Source organism: Poecile atricapillus, chromosome 5 (genome assembly GCF_030490865.1).
Source record: "Poecile atricapillus isolate bPoeAtr1 chromosome 5, bPoeAtr1.hap1, whole genome shotgun sequence".
In the NCBI taxonomy this organism is placed as follows: domain Eukaryota; kingdom Metazoa; phylum Chordata; class Aves; order Passeriformes; family Paridae; genus Poecile; species Poecile atricapillus.
This window is the reverse complement of record NC_081253.1, coordinates 23,175,310-23,198,271: the sequence shown is the minus strand read 5'-3', so window position 1 is coordinate 23,198,271 and position 22,962 is coordinate 23,175,310. Positions and strand designations below refer to the sequence as shown.

The following is a 22,962-nucleotide window of genomic DNA, read 5'->3' as shown; positions in this document are numbered from 1 at the left end:
ATCCATGGACAGTGCCACTGCTGTGGCAGAAAGCCAAGCGATGCTTTCATATTAAATAAATAGGTCTTTTCAGAACAGCAGAGAAACATGTTCCCTAGAGTCAGTAAGTTGATGCAGACTTTTGTTCCTGTGTGAAAGTGTGAAGATAATGAAGTGTGTGTAGGTTTGAACTTCATTCATTGATTATAATAAAGAGGCATTTGTAATAATTTGGAAATGTAACTTGGGGAGGAGGGGGAAAAATCATTCAGGTATGTGTTCCACATCTTAAGAAAAGGAAAATAAAGAGAACTGCCGAAATTAAAAAGCTTACAGAGTGGTTAGAGAGACAAAAATGACTGCCTGAGTAATTCTTGAATTTTGTGTTTTATGCAACAAATAACTACAAATCTTTGTCTAAAGCACACAGGGAGCTTTAATAGGATGCTTTTTTGAGTAGTTGTTCAAAGTGCAGGCTGTCATGGGACTCACTTTCCTGAGAGAACTGAAAGTTGTTTGTTTCCTTCTGTAATATGTGAAGCGTGAATTTTATATAATTGGCAAAAATTACACCTCAGTATGGAGATATTGGGATAAGAGATGGGAATGAACCTTGTGACACTTTACACATTGGAACAGGAAGAGACAGTAAAAAGTGGTTGAAATTTTTTCTTTTTTATAATAATTTGATGATAGTTTTTTTTATTTGTTATGAAGCTCATTGTTTTAACATAAAAATAAATAACTATTTTTCCTCAGGCTATTTGGATTTCTCTGGATTTTTTGGGTTTTATTTTTTTAATTTTTTGTTTTCCTAAGTAATTTATACTTTTTATTCAGTTAAATTCCCCCATGCCAGGAAAAAAAAGTTCTCTTTATGTGCATTCTGAAGTATCCAGAGGGAGAGTTCCAGATTGCAGTCTGAAGCCCTGGGCCTGGAATGAAAACAAAAAAAATTTCAATTTTGATCTGTTTTTATTTTGACTGGATATTGGCACATATCTTGAATTGTGTATTTCCAAGCGGAATTAAGTTTTTTAATTATATGGATTGATCTGTGGAAGTAGGACCTCAGAAAGTTACAAGCAGATGCCAGTTCCTACTTTGTGTAGGCTGGAAGAGGAGGTTCAGTGCAGGCATCCTGTGGAATTGTCAGTGAAGCAAAAAATCTTCATCACAGTGGAGTTCACAGTGTGATAAAAGTTGCATGAGGGTAAGGAGGAGGCAAAAGAAGCAGGAGCATTTCCAGGTGTAGATTATAGGTAGGACATAGTTATTCGAACTGTTGGATGTTTTTCTTCAGCTGAAGCCCTGCTAATGGCAGTGTCCTGACAGAAATGTAGCATAACATATTAAAATAATTTTTATGTTCTTGCTAATACCAGACTCTGCAAAAGCACAATCCTACTTGCACTTATTTTACATCTGAATGGGCAAACAGATGACCTACCTGTAAATTAATTGTAGTTTATTAGGGTTGGGAAATAGGATTTTATCTAAATTATCTTGTTGTCCTTGGTTAAGATTCTGCTTTGATTTTCAGGGTTGGACTGTTTGTTCCCCCACAATGAGGAAAAGAAATTTCTAATTAAATATTTGTATGGATAAATGCTTACAATGATGTTTTTTCTTAAGTTTTTACAGTATTTTAGATTTTGGTTACAGTGTTCTGTTCTTCCTTCAGAAAGATACTAAAGTGTAACACTGTGAAACACTGTAATTTATTTCCCATGCTTGACAGTTTCAACTTCTTGTGTTTCAGAGCTGTGAAAAATAGCTGAAGTAGAATGGAAGCGTCAGTAATATTACCCATTCTGAAGAAAAAATTGGCATTTCTATCAGGTACAATTTCAGTTTTGCTCAACTGATTCCACCCTACATAATTTGGATGGGACATTTAAGTTGTTTATTTGTATTTGCTAGATGTATTTAACAAAAATATATTGTTGGTTAGTGCTTTGTCATATTCCAAAAGAATCTCTTGAGCCCTTTAGTAGGCAAGCTGTTGGTGTTTAGGACTTGTTTTGCTGTAGCCTGTAGCTCAGCCTGCAAAGATTTTAAGAAGTTTCAGTCTATATGTAAGAGACTGATGATTTAATAGACATCCAGAAATAATCCTTGCTGGTTTGGTTTTTTGGTTTTAGAGAAACAGAGTGAATATTTTCAGGATTTTCTGTAGAAAATTTTTCTTTCCTTTTCACCTGTCTTTTCTCCAACATAGAAACACGTGGAAGCAGAATTAGCCATGCATTGCAACAGTTTGATTATTGCCAATTAGTTAATTCAGGGAAGGCTATAATTGTCATTGTATTTATTAAAACTTCCTAAATCTTATGTTGAAGGTAACTTTTTCTCCTCCATCTGCCAGGAAAAAAAAATAAAAGGAATGCTTCAGATGGGGAATGGCATTCTCTTGTTGGCTTCACTTCTGTTGTAGATAGCTGTGTTAGTTCTTGGTGTTTGAGTTTCTGATCTAGTGTAGGTAGGTAACTTACAGAACACTTGTCAACTTGAAAAATTGACAAGTGTTCCCATAAATATTCTTCTGGTTTCGTTTATTTTAGTTTATGTTTTTATCCAGTCTAGCTTAACCTGCTCCAGTCACCTGAGAAGCAAAACCTGTTCTTTTTGTTAAGAGAATTTATTTTGCTTTGAATTTTCCCACTTTCCACAGCAATTGCAAATATAACAATTCCTTTTTAAAGATAATCTGACCCCTAAAACTCAACTCACATTAAAGCCTGGGACAGTTCTTCCACAGTAATAGCAGATGTGTAGTGAGTTGGTTGTTCAGCACTATATTGCAAGGGGATATTCTCATTAATTAGAGTGCATATTCAAATTGCTATTAAAGCTGCCTGATCCATTTCAAAATACAGACATTCTTAGTGGAATGTAATTTATTGAGTGGCATTTTAAATGCTGGAAGCCATTTTGAACCTACGTATTTCTAAGCAGGTTTGATCATTTTGGAATTGTTTAGTATTAGTCAGTGCTTTAATTTAATGAATAGTAAAGCTTGATGCAGCAGTTTTTAACTTCTTCAGTGTAAGTAACTTGACAGACACAAATCAGTTCATCATGTCTCTTTACATCAATTTTACTCCACATAGATTGATAATAGTTTCATTAATGATTAAAAACATATACTCAGAAAAGTAATATTTTAGGAAAGTGTCGTGCAGTGTTTATGTGCTGAATTCTGCTGTCTTTTTAGAGTTAAATTGGTACAAATAATGTTGATTCTGCCTGTTGATTTCTGGAAGCAAAACGGTAGTTTCCAATGGAAGTCTATTGCTGGTGTAGCTTTCATGTTGATAAATCATAACATGTAGCATTGAAGAAAACGTAAGCTCCTAAGTCAACAAAAAGCCTTGAACAACAACTTTGGTGCAAAATGAACTGAAAAAAACTATTCTTTTCTTCTTTTCTCTTTTGTGATGCTCTCAGTTGCTTTCCTTAGCAGTGTTTACAAGCTGGGGGATAAACCTGTCAGTTGTTACACAAAATGACTTGTCATGAAGTGATAATTTAGATAATTATTGTGGTCTTTTTGTGAAATGTCAAGAGATTGTATTTCTGGGATTTAAGTTGTGTTTTGTTTAGTCAGTTCAGCAAATGCTGTTTAAATCCAAGCATTTTTCCTTTTTCTCTGTTTCTTCACTCCAATTTTAAGGCTTTCTGCCATTCAGAAACAGGGGTGGACAGTCTGTAAATAACTGCTTTAGATTGTTTCTGCTGGAAGCATCTGTCCATTTGTCCTTTCTCATACAGCACCACTCTTCAATTCATCAGTTTAGAAATACAGTTATTAAAAAGTTTGAAGCTGTTTTCCAGCAACAATTCTCTCCCAAAGGAGAGGAAAGGAGGGGAACACAACCACTGCAGTGGACCACTGAAAGCAGTAGGTCCTTTACAAAAATGTGGAAAATATCTTTGTATAAGTGGATCTTTAGAACTCCAAATTTAGAGAGTTTGCACAGCTTTAGAAACAAGAAAAAAGCCCGTTGCAATTAAGATTCTAACATACGTTGTGTAAATAGTGTTTGTTCATTATCTTGCATGCACCTCATGGATGGGGAGAATTCTTATCAAGATTGTTTTTATGATGAAGTTTGAGACGACTTAATTGCAAAGTATTTCTTCAGCTTAAACCTCATCAGATTAATTTTGTAATTACTTTTTCTTTCTGAAACAGGAGGGAAGGACAGAAGAAGTGGCCTCATTCTGACGATTCCATTATGCCTTGAACAGACGAGTATGGATGAGCTGAGTGTCACACTAGACTATCTTCTAAGTATACCAAGGTGATTTGGAAGACATTCTGTTCAGAGCTGGGTTTTTTCTCCTGGTTGTAGAAGGAATCTTTCTATTGCTTTTAATTTTATTTGCTCTTCTTTACCAAATTAATTTTATGTAAATGTTTGTTTAGAATGTGATACTGTCTGACTGAGTTAGAAGCACACATCCCAATAAGCTAAGCGATATGTACTGAGGCTTGTCTGCGTCCTTTTATGTCCTTATGTTCTCCTTTCTTGGAATAGCTTTTTTCATAATTTCTTTTTAATGACAGTGCACTTAAATTGCTAAGTAAATTAATGAGCCATCCCAATCAAACTCCTAAGCTTGCAAGGGCAGCATTGCCCATTACCCTTTCTGTGCTACGTGCCTAGGCTTTGTAGCTTGTAAGGCTTCAGTTTAAAAGTGCAGTAAGTTTAAAAATACAGTCTTACCGAGGTTAGTGAGCAGCTCGTGGTACTGCTGACATGTGCTGTCTGACAACTTGCGTATCCTGTAATCCACAGCTTGCTATAAAATTATTGTTGTTCAAGTTCTGTGTATGTACCAATGCCAGCTTATAGATAAATGTTTGCTTTTGTATCTTTTCAAATTTCTCTTCTGGAAGCAGAGCAACAATGGCCTAAAGATATCCAGTGTACTTGGAATATTGTAATCTATAAATGTTTATAAAACACAGTTAAAGGATCCAAAGTTGGGGTTTTTTTTGTAGGTAAGACTTTAAAAAATCGTGATCAATGAGAGAGAAGCAAAGAATAAATTCAAATTATTTAAAAGTAAAACTTAAGTAGGTATATGAATATACTGCACAACATTTCAGTTGTGTAAGTTTTAGGGTTTTTCAAACAGCTTGTTGTGTTTTGTAAAGTGATGAAACACCAAATGGTCATCCACACTAGTCATGTCATTGACTTAAGGACTTGGCCATATTTATGGAACAGATGCAGGCATTCTTGTTCTAGTAAGCATTAATTATTCCACAGTCTCATCCTGATGTATGTCTTTTCATATATTAGTGTAACAATAACTGTCTAAAAGCTCAACCAAAGTGCTCTTTGTACTCAGCAGAAACTGGGAAATCTGTTTGAAAGTGAAGTCAGTGTTCCCACATTTAATGCTCTGTGCCAGTTGTGGAAAAAAATACCTCTCTTCTAGGGTGGCAGTATGGAAAAATCATTGTTGCTCTGGTTTGCATGTTGTTTTTCAGTGGGAAATGCAAACTCTGACCTATGCGCTTCTCTTTTTTGTTCTGGAAAGACTTGCCTGGACACTGTTTGGGAAAAATAAGGCTTAGAGGAGGGATATTGCCCCAAACCCAGATAGCTGTCCAAGCAACATTAATGTTACCTTTTTCCCCAAGTTCTATATGTAAGGTAATGTGATATATTTGACTTTTAATTCAGCTGTGCGTGGTATACAATGTTACTACAGCTGGTTTGAGATCTGCAGTCTAGTGTGGATTGTTGTCTGTGTCCAAAATTTGAGAGGCATAACTGCTTAAAGTGCCTTGGTTAGAATTTCTTTGGAATATGTGTGTAAAGCCATTCTAAAATTTCAGACAACTTATTCCTAGTGTTGACGTCTACTGTTATGCCTTTCTTTGATGGTATTTAAAATTTTTGGATTCTAAAAAGGTCTGTTCAGAACTGAAGAAGAATAAAAGTGGCAACATTATGATGTTGTCTGTTCATACTAAAGTTTGCTTCCTTTGTGTATTCTCTCTATTGTGGCTCAAATCACCAAGCTTTTTACTTTTTATTTTACCTTGCATACAAACATTTGCATTGGCTAAACTTTTTAGATGTGGTAGATTGCTTCTGAGTTTGACTGGTTGGTATTTTGTTGGGTCTTGGGGTTTTTGATAAGGTTAGTAGTAGAGGAGCAGATGCTGATACTGCCCAGTTCCAGTGAGCCTAAGGAAGTCATACCTCAAGATGCTGTAGTAACACTCTTCACCTTACTCTTAAAAGCGATAGTACTGTGCCTTTTGAGTTGGGTTTGACTGCAAATTGAACTCATGAAGCCTGAATGTTCAGACTGCTTCTAGAAAAATAATGTGTATGATCTTAGAGGTTCCTTAAAACCAAAAGCATTCATGGACTGTTTAAATAGCCAAGTTTGATTAATTTTTCCTAACTCCAAGATTAATTTGTCTTCCCCCCTTGCCTGACAAAGCTGAGCTTAAACATAAAATAAATAAGTTAATTTCTTGTTGTGAAACATAATGCTTACTGTTGCATGCCTTGTTTTTTGTAAGCTAAGGAGAACACAGAAGTAGCTTTGTTTTGTAATTGCAGATTTGGGAAAGATTACATAATGCTTTCGTACCTCACATAAATGTCATGGATTTTATTTGCTTATAACTTTGCCAACACAAGAATTTCAACCTGGGACATGATATCCAGTGTGGTAACTAATGTTAAACCATGGACTCACTTGCAAGCCTCTTCTGGATGCTCCTTGTGAAAACTGACATCCTTTGCCTTCCTTATGACACTGTAAATTGATCTCTTTTCTGAGGATTTTGTCAAGTTAATGGTTATAAGACCTTTTCAGAATTGCTACAGTTTAAAGAAATACTTGTATTACGTTACTTCAGTGCTACTGAAAAATTGTAATTTTAATATCTAATAATATGCTGGAGCATTAAAATTAGAAGATTATAAATTTAAGGTTTATAAGACCATGTTTTTATAAGGAAAAAAGCTGTGTAGTTGTATTTTACAGGAGGCTTGAAATCCAAAGCTGTTATGACACTTGTTGGAATGAATTTTATGATTTTCTAAGCTCTTTTTTTCTTTCAGTGAGAAGTGTAAAGCTCGAGGATTCACTGTGATAGTGGATGGCAGAAAATCTCAGTGGAACGTGGTAAAGACAGTTGTGTTAATGCTCCAGGTAAATAAATATTTATACATTCATAGTTGACTGATCAATTTTATGGATGTGAACCAATGGCTATGTTATTGTAGAGACAGTCATTTCCTTAAAATGTGGTTCTGTGACAAGTTCTGTGCAGCAGAAAGAAATTCTGAAAAGCAGATGTTACAGCTCAGTCAAGTGGAAGACAAATTCTTTATATGCTGAGAACACAGAGTTGTAGACCTTTTTCTGAAATTGAGTTTTAGTTAAAAAATTACAGAAATATGCTCCTGGCATCACCAGCTATGAGTAGTAGTAATTTGCCAGGGCTGCAGTTCACACAGATTGCAGCTGAGCAGGTTTTGATGCAGTATATGCTGTACTGCCTGGTTCGCTGTGCAATAGGTAATAGTTGACTTAGTTGTGGATCATAATTCCAATCACAAATTATGTTCTGTGTACTTCAAAAAGTAGAAGAAGAAAAATTACAATTTCCAATAAAAAAAAATTCTAAAAAAATAGATTTTAACTCTTCAGAACTGTGGGCTTACAAGCAGAGTCTTATTTCTGCTGAACAGTATAGATTATTTTCTGGTCTCAGTGGTCAAAGAAAATACGAGATACAGCATTTCTAGCACATTAGAATACTTGAATACTAGAATACCTTTCTTACTGCACAGGTGGTTCCTCTTTATCAGAGCAGTTTTCCTCACAGACTTAGGTGAACCTCAGAAAGTGTGTCATATAAGAATGATTTCTTTTTTTTTTTTCATCCTGCTGGGTCATTGTTGCTTCTGGGTTTTGAAGTCTGTGCCAAGGTGTCTTTCACCTATTCTTGACCAAGATGGTTTTGCTATTAATAGAGTTATAGTCCCTTGTGTTCAGATCATGATCTTGACTGGGTTTTGCTTCAGCCACTGTGTGGTTGTGAGGGTTGGTGGGAACTGCAGCTAGTAGGGAAGGTCAGCTCTTTGCCCACACCCTTATTTCCCTGGCTTCCTGGCAGCACTCATCCTGCCTCTGCAAAGCTTGCAGAAACATGGGTTGCACATCTGTGTTTTAAGTTTGAGAAGGAAGCAATAAAGATTTTCCTATGTTAATTGATCACTTGTGCAGATCACATGAGATTCCTGTCTGCTCCATCATGTGTACTTCTCAAAAACACTTCTGTGTTCAAAATATTGTCTACTTGTAAAGTTTTTGCATGTTCATTAAATGGTACAAGAATGGAATTTTTTGTTGCTGATTTCTTTAACTTCTTTTGAATTCAATTTTTATGAATAAAATTAGGTATTTAAAGAGAAATCCCATGGGTTGTGTCACCTTTATATCACTACTCTGATTATTTAACTTTTTCTCTAGCTGATGAGTTTAGGGTGATCTATGTTCAGTGGGACATCATAAAATCAATTTAGTAGATTAAATTACTGATTTAGTCTGAGAAATGCTTTCCTGTTAGTATTTTAATGAATTAATATGTTGAAATGTCAATATTCAACCTTTTCATTTTAGTCTAAGTAATATGTACTAAAGTTTAGGATAGGATCTTGACATGTGATCTGGTAACAAATACACAATTTTTTTTCTAACTTTATGATTCCTACATAGAAGTTTCCTTCTACATAGAAGATAACATTGGTGGAAACCTTTGTTTTCAACATTTCTTCTTTTTAATGAAATACCATAAATAAAATTAAATCTAGGCAATAGTTAATTTTTCTGTACTAACACAGCATAGACTAATGGTTTGTCCTTATGACCGGGAGTAAAGAGGTTATATTTTCAGTTTTGACACAGTTTGCTGTGAAATCTTGTGCAATGTTACAAAGCAGGATGGAACAAATATGTGATGTAGATGAAGTAGACTTCAATTACTGTCTGCAATTTTTACATTCTTGTATAACTGATGAAATCTAAGTGGAATTCAGTTCTGTGGAAAATGAAGGTTTAATCTTGAATGTTTTACTTATTTTTTTATTTGTTCTACAGAATGTTGTTCCAGCTGAGGTGTCACTTGTTTGTGTAGTAAAGCCAGATGAATTTTGGGATAAGAAGGTTACACATTTCTGCTTTTGGAAAGAGAAAGATAGACTTGGCTTTGAGGTATGTTGAGCTTTTGTCAACTTCAGTCAAAAATACTGTTCCTGAAATATTGGTATAATTGGATGACAACTAAAGTGTCTTCAAAATGGCTATATTCCAGATGCTTTGTGGATAACCTTAACAAACCACTGTGGCTTTTTAACTTTTTCCATTTTTAATGAGATTTTATTAATTTAATATCCTTAACTTGGAAAGGTGTGGAATTTAATTCTTTTCTTAGCAAGAAAATAAAGCTATTTTATACATATTTTGTGTGTTTTGAGTCAGAAACTGTTGTACAGGATTTAGTGTGAAATTTTTCATGATTTCTCTAATAGGCTGTTGAGATGCATGGTGTATGGTGTCACTTTAACAGCTGTAACCATTCTGACAAATATCTTGTTGATATTGCATGCATCTTCTCTCATTTTGTGAGTTCTTTGACATCAGGAATGGTTATAGATCCCTTGCCAAATACAAGCTGACAGAGGCAGAGTGCGTACAAGAGACTACACGCTAATATTAGCAATTCCCTTGTTATCTCTGTCTGGGAGGTTAATGGAAACCTCAGTTTTCCCTGTTTTTTTAGAAAATATCTGTGTCATCAAACTTTCCACACATTTTTTTAAGCTAATCTTGTTTGAACTACAACAGGCATGTAGCATGCAGCCCAGTCACAATGTCTTTAATCAAAAACATGAGTGTGGTGGTGCCCACTTCTATAAACAAGCATGTTGTTTGGAGCCACATCCAAGATGAGAAGTTGAAAAGCCTCTGAACAACCGTCTGTACTCAAAAATATGATTTAAGAGCTGCTGGTTAAGAAAGTGACTTAAGTATGCAATATTCAGTTTCACACAGATCTTTCACAACATAAAGTAAAATGCCAGAGCCCAGAAAGTAACAGTAAGAAAGGCAGAGCCCCTCTATAGAAGTCTTTACTGTGTGATTTAGGCTCTTTTCCCAGCTACAATCCTGTAAATCAAGTTATTGGGTAAGTTCAGGAAGTCTTTGAAGTTGTGATATAAAAGTATGTGATACAGCAGTTGTTAGTGTATATATGATGGTGTTGCTAGTTTGAAAGTTAGACCTAGAAGATTCTTCCTGGGTTTTTCTTTAACACGACTCAGCTAGAATACATTTTTAGACAAATAAGCAGAAGGCCTACAGAAAATATATCAACAAAGCAGGGGTTACTTTACATTACTATGATAATAAAAGGATTTATTACTTTTATTTATTTACTAGCCACTTTGTTTGGCTGTCATTAAATGATAATCCTTTAATTTAGCAATCTTAGTAATTTTATAAAGCATATTCTGTACTAGTAATCATGTTGGCATAGGCTGCTGGAATTATGTAATGAAACCTTTTGGTTTCTGTTACTTGGTTGTAGTCAGGAAAACTGTCTCAGTAAAAATGAGCCACCTCCTCTGGGCTCCAAATATTTGTATCAGAGACAGGAGTATGTCTTTTCTCAATTCCAAATATGAGTGCAGAGCACTGATAAGGCTATGGAAGGCTCCAACTCATGCACAAATCTACAGCTGCATAATTTTGAATTACTGGCAGTAAAAACAAATAACACCCAACTCATGTTTTGGATCACGGGTTAGATTTGTGTAACTGCTAGGAAAATTCAGGATTGGTTTTGCACCAGCAAAATAATTATGAACTAAAAATTTTAATTAAAATATGAAATCTTTTTATTCACTTGGGTGTAATCTCATTTTATTTGAAGTAAATGCTGTGGAACTGTGATTTCTAGTGGGGCATCACATCTACCTCCTATTTCCTACTACCTGATCTGTTCTTAATACCTTGCTTAATATTACCATATGAAGCAATTAATCACAGTGTCTTCCTTTCTGTTCAAAGGCAGAGATCCTCTGCTTCAGAGTGAGATGTGGTGATGATGAGTTGCAAAGCACTGAAAGTAAATGTGGGAACTGAGATCAAACAGTACTGGGTGGATAAGTACAAAGAAGTGGGCTGATTCAGCTGAGTAAAAGTTCATATCTTTATTTCTGGTTAGTATTAGTGTTGGTTTTGGACCTGCCTCAGGACAATTCCCATTTGTCCTCCAGCAGAACTTTCTTCTGTAACTTCATTCCTCCCTTATTAGCAACCAGTTAATGTGTTAATTGAAGCAGTTTTATTTGGTCCTGTGCCCTGCTTAATGCGAGTTGTCTTAATTGTTATAAAGCTGTTTTCAGCTGAAATGTTGCATAAGGCACTGTAGTACTTCATATTGTTAATGTTTGTAAATATTGAAGAGCAGGATTTGAGTATAAAAATTGCTGTGTTTTAGAAAGAGTTGGGAGGTGGTGCTTTTTGCTTTTTTTTAATATACTCTACATAGTGATGTAACTATGTAACAAATCACTCTTAGTAGATGTAGTGTGTTTTATTTGAGCATGAGCTTTTCTTAAGAGAACAACGAGCATAACTGGAAGAAATAATTTGTCATAAAAATAGGAGAAATGTACAAATTTGTACACAACGCAAAATTGCCTATAGATTGGTGGGGCTATTTTGCACATGCCATTCATTTAAGGAACTTAGAGGAAAAATAATCTCTGAGCCTGATTTAATTATTAGAGTAGTACTTTGAAAATCAGTTTTTCAGGAGCAGGAAAGAAGAGGATGTGCTTGCTGTTCTTTTCCAAGGAAAAAACTGGGTGGTAAACTACTATGAATTAATTGAAAAAATTAGCGCATATAGCATAAGAATTTTTATAGTCCTGAAGTCCAAAGTCTGAGTAGTTCTAAATGCTTCACACTTCTACTGTAGCAGCTGACAGCTCTAACTCTCTAGTAAAGAGTGTCAGAAATTTCTTATGATAATTTAGCTGCAGCATCTGCACTGGAAAATCTCAGATCTCTAATTTACCTTTTAAGAGTGATGCTAATGAGCAGAGTATTGCTCCACAGAATAAAGAATGAATAGCACTTTGTAGGAAGTACCTCATTTTTGTCCATTTTCAGTTCAGTGTTTTAAGGCACCAGAATTTGTAGCTTCCATGGACTTTCCTAAAAAGGCATATAGGAGTTCCAGTCAAAAATGTTTATTTAACTGCATCTCTATTCATATGTAGGGATCTATTCATATGTGTGCTAAATATTGTGAGCCCTGGAAGGTAAGGTGAGTGGGTAAAACCACGAGTGAAGGAGGCAGTTCCTCAGAGAGGAGTTAATCTTGTGTTTATCTAGGTTCTGCCAATGCTCTTGGGTTTCTAGTATGACAGATTTCTATGGCAATGGCCAGATAAATATTTAACTTGTGTTTCTTGGTGTAATGCTGAAGAAAATGATCTTTGTTTAGATTAGTGTTCCATATGAAAGAATACGCAATGCTAATCAGCATTTAATCAGATAGTATTTCAAAAAATGGATTGAAACATAATTATTCTCCTCAGGAAGAGGTAGCCTTTGCTGTACTGTTCTGTGGCAATGATGATCATATTTAGATTACACTTTCTTAAATTTTATATTCTTAAGGGACATGTGTATTTTGTTCTCTTTTGGAAAGTATCTGCTCCTTTTCAGATTCAGTAGTGTGGCTGCTCTGATATTACACACTTCAGAAAAAAGATACTTGTTTCTGAAGTTTTACAGCATCTGGTTCTCAAGTAGCTCCTGGGCTTGACTCTTGTATTTGACATTTATATTAAAAATATATTATATTAACATATTATATTAAAACATATTATATTAAAATATATATTACAAATATATGACATTTGTATTAAAGAGCTTTTTCGTTTCTTCCCTTAAGAGAGGAAGTAAGTTCAGAAAGATGTATTTAACATTTGGGGGCAGTTTTACATGTCCTCTTGAATATCTAGAATTCCTCTGTCATCTTGACTTCTGCCTCTATCTCCTTGTAGATATATGATCAATGAAAATTGCAGAAAGCAGCAAATGGTATAGAGAGGTCAGCTTACTGCAAACAGTATTTAAAGCTTTTTTATTACAAAAGATGCATGTTGCATGGGTCAAAATTATGTATTTTCACTCTGGAGAAATAGAATTTTGCACTTAAGGCATGAGGCTTTGCAGTCCATGTTTTTAGCTTTGTCTTCTTTTGCTTGACAGCTTTTACAAAGGATGTTTTAATTCTATTAAAAAATACAGTACTACTACAGCACTTCCCAAAGTGCTGTTCTGAGTTATATCTTTAAAGGCTTTCACAAGGATTTAGCAGGCCAGTATTGTACAGATAAAGTTTACTGACTAGAGTAGAGCAAGGATGAGAGCTGCTACTACTCTTCCAGCTTTTAAAAAGAGCTGAGTGCAGATGATGATTCCATGACTCTGGTCAGTACCAAACAGGACATGTTGGTAACCTGCAATGACTGTCAGTTTATTAGCTGTCCCTGTTGTCAGAAGTGGGTGGATCAAGTGGGAAGGGAAGCAAAGATTAAAGGATTCAATAATTTATACTTGTTTTTGTGTGTGTGTTTTACCATCTGTCCAGATCTATTTGTTTCTCCCTTGGGAAATTTAAGCTCTTCATTTTAATATCCAGCTATAATCTGCTGTCCAAAGGCTTTTACTTTGGATTATGAAAGCTGCTTTTTTTTCCCCCTTTTTCTGGAATCAATATCGTTTGACTTGGAAAAAAAAAGGAAAACAAAAAATAATTTCAATTGCAATAAAACGGGGTTATTTATGTTTTTACAGCTGTAAATTACCTTATCTTTACCTGTGGAAATATGTTGAAGGGTGAAATTCAAAGGCAAGGATGAAACACTAATTCATAAGGGACAGCTTTTTCTAGGGTGTGGTACTTTGGCATCTATTTTCTCAAAAGGTCAAAGATAATTACTCTGTTTGGATTTTGAAACATACTGGGAACCTGACAGCAGAAGTTTACTGTGCTTGAAGTAGAATTCAGATCTGTAAAACAGAAGTGTCTTCTCACTGTGCACATTGCATTTTTCAACATTGTTTTCTTCTTTGGTGTACTTATGGACTATTAATCTCTAATAGCTGATTAAAACATTATTTCTGAAGCTTCAGAGGGGCAGATTTCTCTTTTGACACCTAGAAAATATCAAAGCTAGTTTACTAATTTAAAGCATATAGAGGATGTTAGGTTAGTACTGCCACTAGTTCAGGTTTAGAGCAAGAGTTAAATTCTGTTCAGGAACTGTTCTGTTCATTTCTGCCACAACTTAGTCAAAAATTCAAATTTTTTTTTTTATATTGTGAAAAGTTCAGACAGGATTTTAGCATCTAGCCCAGTGAACAGTCAATAAACAGTTTAAGAAAGAAGTGGTTTTTAAGTCAGAAACCTAGAGAATGAATGGGTTTGGGAGTAATGCTTTAAGTTACAACAAGGTTTATTAATGAGGTAGAAGTTTTTATTTCTCCCAGATTTTCTAATAAGATGTAGAAAATTTAGGTTTTGACCAAATCACTTTTGTGAGTGTTTATTTTTTGTCAGAAGATTATTTTTTCATATGGCTAAAATAGGCTTTGCTCTTTCAGAATTTTTTTATTTTAAAAATCATCTCCCTAGTAGAAGTTTGTGATGGCTATCCCTTGCCCACTCTCCTTCTTGAAAGATCTCAGTTAAAAATAATCTGAAATACGTGGTCTCAATGCAGTCCATCTATTTTGTCAGGCTATTTGGATCTTTTCAGAACTTAAATTTCATTAATGAGAACCAGCTGCCCTGTTTGTTTTTTGTTTTAATTCCTATACCAAAATTAGTTTTCTTTTTTTTAATGAACTCATAGAGATAAATGTTAAAAATTACCTAAACTGTAAAATGTGCCAAAAGAAGGAAAAACAAAGGCTTTTTTTTTCTTCTTTCTTGGATGTAGAATCCTCTGGGGTTTGGGCTGGTTATTGGCATTACTTAAAGAAACTACTAGCCAATTCCATTTACAGCAGCCATGTACCATGAAGAGTACAGGACAATAGTGTATATTTGGATGTTGCTGAAAGGTTTTCCTCTGCAATAATAGACCGTTTGTTTGGAGCTCCTCTGAATTCTTTAGATTCGGTATCTGCAGGGAAATTGAGCTGGAATAGAGGTCTCTCTCTAGTTAGCTCTTTCCACATATTCTTGTGCCCTACAAGAGTATGTGAATGATTTGATGGGTTATGGAAATTTTCTCTCCTTTTTTTCTTTTGTTTCTGGCTATATATTGCCAATATGCCTGCTTCCATGGAGAGATTGTTCTTGTTTTTTTTTCCACAGGAGTTATTCCAGGCTTAGCATATCATTCATCAAAGCAAACTGTACTGCCAATTTTTGGGTTAGGCTTATATGAGAAAGGCTCATTCAGGAGCCTCTAGAATGCAGAAATGGAAGCAAGAATTTAGTTTTCCCACCTAGCAGAGGACCTGTGTTTTCCTGTATGCCTTGATGTAACTGATGATCTAGATTTGTCTCCTAGGTGAATGACTCAGGCTTTTAAGCATACCAAGATTTGAATTTTTGACTACTCATGGAAAGAGTATGATTGATCCAACTTTTGCTGAGCATATTTGCACAGTAAATGCAGACACTTAACTTTTATGGCACAAACTCACCTCTGGGACTGAATGCATTGCCGGAGTGGTAAAAATACTGAGTGCTTTGCAGTATGATAGCCTGCTAGTATATTCACCAGATATAGATTGTGTAGTATATGGCTTAATCACAAAGCATCAGTTTCCAGCAGGAAAACAGATATCCAGGGAACACATTTCTTTTTCCCACTGTACACAGACAAGGTGGTAGAGATGATGCTCTTACAGGATTATGCATGAGGTATACACTGCATGTCAGAATTACCTGTCTAGTTTAGGCCCACATTAATTGCAAACAGCCACATTTCATTAAACATTTAGCAGTAAAATCTGAGTGACAGAAAGATCTGCACAGTATTTCTAGGCACACTTCTCAGATACTGAAGGAAAATACGAGCATTACCTAAAAATGACCTATTTTATTGTTGCAGGTTATTTTAGTATCTGCTAACAAGCTGACACGATATATAGAACCATGCCAACTAACAGAAGATTTTGGAGGAACTCTCACCTATGATCACATGGATTGGTTGAATAAGAGGCTGGTTAGTTATCTGCTTTTTGGGGTTCAGGGGTTTTTACTGTCTCATTCTTGAGCCCTGAAATTTTTATTTGTGTAGGAACTACAAAGCATGTAAAAAATGGTCGTGTGTGGTTTTGCGGTTCATTTACATGAATAGTGTTGTGATAAGGAACACTGCTGTTACTCAAGGGATGATAAAGCTAATGTCATCAATTTGTTGAGCAACCAGTTAATGAAGCTCTTATAGTAACACTAATTCTAGAAGAGCCTGAGTCTGTGCTATAGTTGCTATAAAGGGAAACTGGCTGCTGTAGGCGAAGACCAAAACAAGGGGAAAATACTAGAACTCTGCAGATCCTCCTGGGTTATCTACTAGGTCTTTGTTCCTGTGGTTTTAGACTGTCCTACATCAAAACCTTTGTCAGCAGTTTCCCCAGTAGACTGAGAAGCAGTAAACATCTAGGAGCAGCTACATCCTTTAATTATTAATCAGCACAAATTGTTTAAGCAACTGTTGGTGTACATAGCTCTCCAGAATTTTCTTCATCTATTCTTCATTGATCCTTGCTTTTCAGTTATTTAAATAGAATTTTCAAAACAATATTTAATCTTTGTTGACACTGTCTTCCCTTCCTTTGTAATCTGCTCTTCAAATGTGTGTCTCCATCTAGAATCTCCAGGTGTGTTGCAACTGCACCTGCTTTCCCTTGAAATTTTATGTAGTCCTAGATAAGTTAAAGGAAGTTCATTGGCAAGCTACTGATTAATAATTTACTATAATAATAAGTTATTATAATTAATAACAGAAAAAAGACCCATGAATGTTACTCTGTGTGTCATGTAAAGCACCCAATCGTGCTCAGTTCTGTTAAAAAGCAAAACCAACCCTCAGAAGTCAGGTACAGAGGAATTGTCTGAACAGTGTGCAGTGTCTTGGCTGTACAGGTGTTATCTGAGACCAGAAGCCCCTGGATTCAATGGAACTGATGAGGATATATTATTCTATATAATCTTTCTATATAATGTAATACAATACATTTTTCTTTTATTTTAGTTATTTATTACAATATGGTCCATTTTAGTGGTGATTAGAAGCTGGAATCTTTACAAAATCATTTAAATCCTTCCAAGTAAGCTATCTGGTAGTTGTGTAACATGCCTTGATTCTCTAGCATTATTAAAGGCTTAAATGAAGATATAGAATAAATATGGTCATAAGATCTTACAGGTTTTGCAGATATCTCACTTTGTTTTCAGTATTCATTATATTCAGTGTAATATTTACTATCTCCCTAAGGAATCTGAGTTCTCTTAAGTGTTCCTTGAACAAAACTTTCTTTTCTGTTGTTTCCTCCTGCCATCTGAATGCTGAGAGATAATTACTCTGTATAGAGATTGAAGTATACTAATGGAACTACTGGATAAATTTTCCCTGATGCCTTCAATACAGCTAAATAAAATTTTTATTTCTTGAATTAAAACCTTCCGCTTATTTAGGTATTTGAAAAGTTCACTAAAGAATCAACATCTTTACTGGATGAACTTGCTCTAATTAACAATGGAAGTGATAAAGGAACTCAACAAGAGAGAGAGAGGTACGTGATTCACTTTTTGAAATCAGTGCTTTTGGATTGTAAAAGTTCGTTTGAATTCCAGAAAAATACTGAAAAAAAATGATACACCTTAAACACCGTGAAATGTGTAAAGAAATTTTAAACCTTTATAATGTGAACTACAACATATCTGAGTATTTGTGTAGGGGGATGCTCATTCAATTGATTACATGCACCTCCATGTGTGTTTTGATTCAGTGCGTTGAAAAAGTGAGGACTTTACTAACTGAGAAAAAAACTTAGTCTTTTAAGACCATTAGGTAGTTCTAGCCTTAGCTGAAGTTCTTAGTGCTATTATAATACAAATTTTAATAATGTGTTTGTTATTTTTTTCAAAGATCAATAGATTTGAACTTCCTTCCATCAGTTGATCCTGAGACGGTATTGCAGACAGGTACAGTAAGTTAAAAAATTAGAGTGTTGGTCAGTAAAGTGACATAATTCATTTTAGGCCCCAAGTGAAAGCACAGAGGGCACAGTTGTTATCAACTGTGTATAAACTATGTTTATCAACCACTGTAATCTTTGGGTTCAAAAAAGTGATGCTAAGAGATGGAAGAACTCCAAACATGTCTTTTGAAATACGTATTTTTATAATCTCACTAACATCTTACTAATATTACCATAACTATTATGTTTAATTTTGGGAATGCTTTGTTTATCGCTGATGTCAGTATATTTGCCTTATAGAATGAATTCATCTCAGTAGCCACCAAATGGTTCCAACACAGAAAGCATTTTCCTGCACAATTCTGACAATTTGCATTGGTCTCGTTCTGAGCTGATCATCTGTCAGAAAAGTGAAGCATACTTAATGCTTCTTGAGTTACTCTCAATTCAGCATTAAATGATTTGGGATTCCATAATATGCTAGGGTGAATTTCCTATTGACAATAAAGTATAATAGTCTATTGATTTGGACTGTTTTTGTTTTTTTATACCTAGTGCCTCTGTGGAATAAGAAGTAATGCATAGTGTTAGGTGGTAATCAGAGTTTGAATGCTTAGAAGTTTTACCTTACAGCCTCCTATAAACTAATGTGTGGATCACATGTCATACTTCTCACAGTGGCTTGACATGCTCATTATGTAAAAATTTAGCTTATCTAGATGTGGGATAATAGTGAAAAAATAATTTCTTACTTTGATCTTTGAAGTTTTTAAAACATGAAGTGTCTGTAGACAGTGTCACTAGATTTTAGCCTCATTGTGTGTCCCAGGTTTTTGGACAAAACAACACTTCAATTTTGTTTAAGCAGATGGCTCCTTAGCCCATTAGTTTATGCGCATTCTCTGTTTTCTTAATTCTAGTAATTAATTTTTTTGGTGCTATAAAGTTTCATAACTTCCATGGGACTGGATGATCCTTATGGCTCTTTTCCAACACAGCATATTCTGTGATTAAATAATGGGAGTTTTAAGAGGCGGCCTTTCTGTGTTAGAGTCACTGTATTGAAAGGCTGAGAAAAAGAAGAATTAAACTCTCCCCAATTAATTTTTTATCTTCCAAGGCTGGATGTAAACAGAGGGTTTAGATAAAGGGCTTCTTTCTTCTATCTACAGGTACTGTTCTTTTCACATGCTCCAAATCCATATATACAGTTCATAAAATTTGATAAGAAGTTAGTTCAAAAGGTGTTTTTACCTGGAAAAATGGTGATCCCTTGCTGCTGAAACAATACAATAAAATTTCAAAATTACCCCAGTAGAACAAACTTGTAAAAAAGTCTTTGCCCTGCATCTGTCTGTGCCTATCTATGGAGTGTTATAAAAGATGAGATCCAAGATGTTTGTGCTATAGTACAGCAAAATATATTTGAATTCTTAAGACATTTTAATTTCATAGTAATATATGCTGAGTAACTTAAAGTTGTTTCCTGCAATCTTCAAAGCCCTTGGCATTTTGAATGTCTCAGTAATAGCAGTTGAACTTAGTCTTTTGTTCCTGCATTTTCCTTGAGGATTACTATTACTCAAGTAGTAGGTTTTTTCTTTAAGTGTGCTGTCCATTGTAAGAACTGCAGAACTAATGATCTCCAAATGGCACATTTTCACTTTGACACCAACATCTCTTTAGTGACCAAACGTTGTTTTATTTTAACTGTTTCAATGAATTTTTGAGGAACAAATTGATGATCTGGGTTTACTTGTAGTGTGGTGTTTACGTACTGAGAACTTTAACACAACATTCTTCAAACAGTTTAAGCAAAAGATTAAAAATGCTGGTTTTGTGTATGTGAAAGTCACTGCACTCTAGAGAGTTTGTACCCTGATATGATGCTTAAGAGCATGAAGTAAAGGGCAAGGCAGGTGAGAACAGAATACTGAAAAAACAGTTGTTATTCAGCTTCACACTCTCTATGAAAGAGTTGTACTTGCTATAAAAGTTCTGAAAGACAACAGAGAAATTATATAGTTAGATTTTTAGTGCCTCCAGAGCATTCATTCAATATAAGAGCATGAATTGTTTGAGAGAAATACTTTGGATGCAACTCACCTTACTCCAGAGCTGTTTCAGACTCAGGATTGTGCTTTTCAATTTTTCTTACATTAATCAGTGCTATTGTCAATTTGAATGTTAGTCACAGTATATATCTGAAATATACCACATTTCTTCTGTTTTATGACTGATCCAGCCCCACAAACTGCGACCAAAGCTCTAAATGTGCCCAATGTATGAAAGATCATTAGCTGCTAGAATACATTGTTAATGGTTTAAAAGCAGGCTATCTTACTACCAATTGTTGTGGTTTTATTCTTCAAGTCTAGATTAACCACATCATTCTATGTACTCTTAAAGGTCACGAGTTACTCTCTGAGTTACAGCAGCGTCGATTCAATGGATCCGACGGAGGGGTTTCCTGGTCTCCGATGGATGACGAGCTGCTGGCTCAGCCACAGGTCATGAAGCTGTTGGACTCCCTCAGAGAGCAGTACACCCGCTACCAGGAGGTTTGTAGGCAGCGAAGCAAACGCACACAGCTGGAGGAGATTCAGCAGAAGGTAATGCAGGTAAGCTTGGAGCTGTTCTTGAAAGCAGTGAGGTGGAGTTTTGAGCTCAAGTCCCAGACTGATTTCTGCAAAAATCAGAGGGGAGACCTTACTGCCTCCCATCACTTCACAAATGCCAGTGTGCTAGTCTCACTCAGTGCCTTACATTGTGACTGGCACAGTGACTTTCCAAAGGCTATTCTGACATGTGGAGGTTGTTATAAATGTGCTCTCTTGCCTTGGTGCTGCCCCTTTGCTGCGCACTGTGGCAGTGCCTGGTGGCATTGTTGGAGGTGCAAATTCCTGCCCTTCTGGCAAAGAGAGGAACACCTCTAACTGAGCATCAGCTTTGCTTGAGAGTTGAAAACCTTCCCCTGCCCACATCATTTAAAATTCCTGTTAGTGAAGATAAGCCATTTTATATTCCTATATTTGTCTAATGCTTGGTGGTTTAACAAAGCTGAAGTGCTTAAACTGTATTTCAGGAACAACCCAACAAGAATGAATATAATTTTCCTAATCAATTGCATGTTAAAGGTCATGATGAACTGGTTTGGTCCTTTGGAAGCAGCCATGTAATTAGCACTTTCAACATTTTCTCAGCAGAGTCTCAGTAGAGAAAATCAAGGAATTAGAATTAATTTATTCTTCTTGTGTTTATCATTTGAAATTAGATATGTATATATTAAAGATTCTGCGTAGTTTGAATATGCAGAAAATGGAATAGATAATTGCTTTTAACCTTTCAACATTGGCATTTCTAATGCATGAAGAGTGCAGGTTGAGTACTTGCACTTTATTGCATTATAGGTATGGGTAAAAATAAAAACTAATCCATTTTGTGATGTCTAGCAGTGAAAATAGAAATCTACCGAGGAGATAATTTTAATTTCTATAGTAATTTGATTACTGTAAAAAAATCTAAAAATCAGATGTCATTTGTTGATATATTGAGCTGGGAGTATTAAAAATATGAGAGATTAGTATCATCTTATATAGAGCATATCAGCACAGCTGTGAGTATAATCAGGTGGGGCTTTTTCCTGTGTATAGTTTTCAGTGGTTGAACAAGATGTGATTTTTATCATATTTTGCCAAACTGACATTGTTAGTACATTTAAATAGAATTGTTTACCATTACTCAACCTCATTTTGCAATATTTATAGTAGAAATAGTTATTTGTTTGCTCAGTGTACACTACAGATGTTACCTGGCAAGTGAACTGAGTTTCAGTACACAGGAAGAATGTGTTTTGCTCTTCTGCCAAACTAATCAGTTTTTGTAATGTGCATTTAAAAGCTTTCTAAATGGCATACAAATATTTGAGAAAGCTTAATAAATGTAGGAAATTATTTAGTTTCTTCTTGGTTTACAGCAAAAATTAGGCTTAATAGAAAGAGTTAAAGGCTAAAAGTAAGAAGCTAATGATGTACAGAAGGAAGGCAATGGAGGCAAAGTGCCTTGGAATTTATTTTGACAAAATAAACAGAAGTTGCCATATAACAGTACTTACAGTACTTTAATTAGAATGGGTATTTCTCCCCTGTGTAGCTGTTACTTTTTTCTTTTCTGTTTTGATCTTCTGCTAGGTTTCTTTATTCTTACATTCCTGTTTCATTATTTATGTACTATCTTATACTGCTAACCACTCCAGGCTTGCTTTTATGCTCATGTTTCAATTTCACAATTGCTGCTTCTCCTTACTGTGACATGTTTAGGTCTTATTCCTATCTCAAAGCCTTCTTATCCAAAACCGACTCTCTCACTTATGCCTTCAGTATTCTACCCTCTCTTTTAAATTACCCCTCTTGTTTCTGTTCCATGGTTTTGTTTCCCTTGCCTTTGTCTTTCATTTTGTAGTATAAAGGCTGCAGTGATTGTCAGATGCTTTGTAAAAAGCAATTTTTCTAAATGCTGCTTATTACTGCAACTTTGTAGGTTAGGATAAACTCTGGCTTTGTCCCTCCTTAGGCAGAGGTGTTAATTACTCTTTCTAATCTTAATTCACAAAAATAAATGGCCGGTCTCAACCTTGTATTGCAGTAGTCTTGTCACTAATGATTTTAAAGTTTATTTTATGAAAATTAC

At 35.1% G+C, this 22,962-nt stretch overlaps 1 protein-coding gene across 7 annotated transcripts in view; it reads left to right on the top strand.

Moving 5' to 3' along the window:
- SESTD1 (SEC14 and spectrin domain containing 1) overlaps nucleotides 1-22,962 on the top strand; it is a 50,089-nt gene that overhangs the window by 10,780 nt on the left and 16,347 nt on the right. For 6 of the 7 annotated variants that reach the window (XM_058839759.1, XM_058839764.1, XM_058839763.1 and 3 more), the window contains 8 exons: nucleotides 1,742-1,821; nucleotides 4,178-4,286; nucleotides 7,083-7,173; nucleotides 9,127-9,240; nucleotides 16,179-16,292; nucleotides 17,768-17,865; nucleotides 18,222-18,277; nucleotides 20,683-20,894. In XM_058839759.1, the coding sequence (XP_058695742.1) occupies nucleotides 1,767-1,821; nucleotides 4,178-4,286; nucleotides 7,083-7,173; nucleotides 9,127-9,240; nucleotides 16,179-16,292; nucleotides 17,768-17,865; nucleotides 18,222-18,277; nucleotides 20,683-20,894 (849 nt within the window). In that variant the 5' untranslated portion in view covers nucleotides 1,742-1,766. The remainder of the gene's footprint in view (nucleotides 1-1,741; nucleotides 1,822-4,177; nucleotides 4,287-7,082; nucleotides 7,174-9,126; nucleotides 9,241-16,178; nucleotides 16,293-17,767; nucleotides 17,866-18,221; nucleotides 18,278-20,682; nucleotides 20,895-22,962) is intronic. The other variant, XM_058839765.1, reaches the window with a different exon arrangement.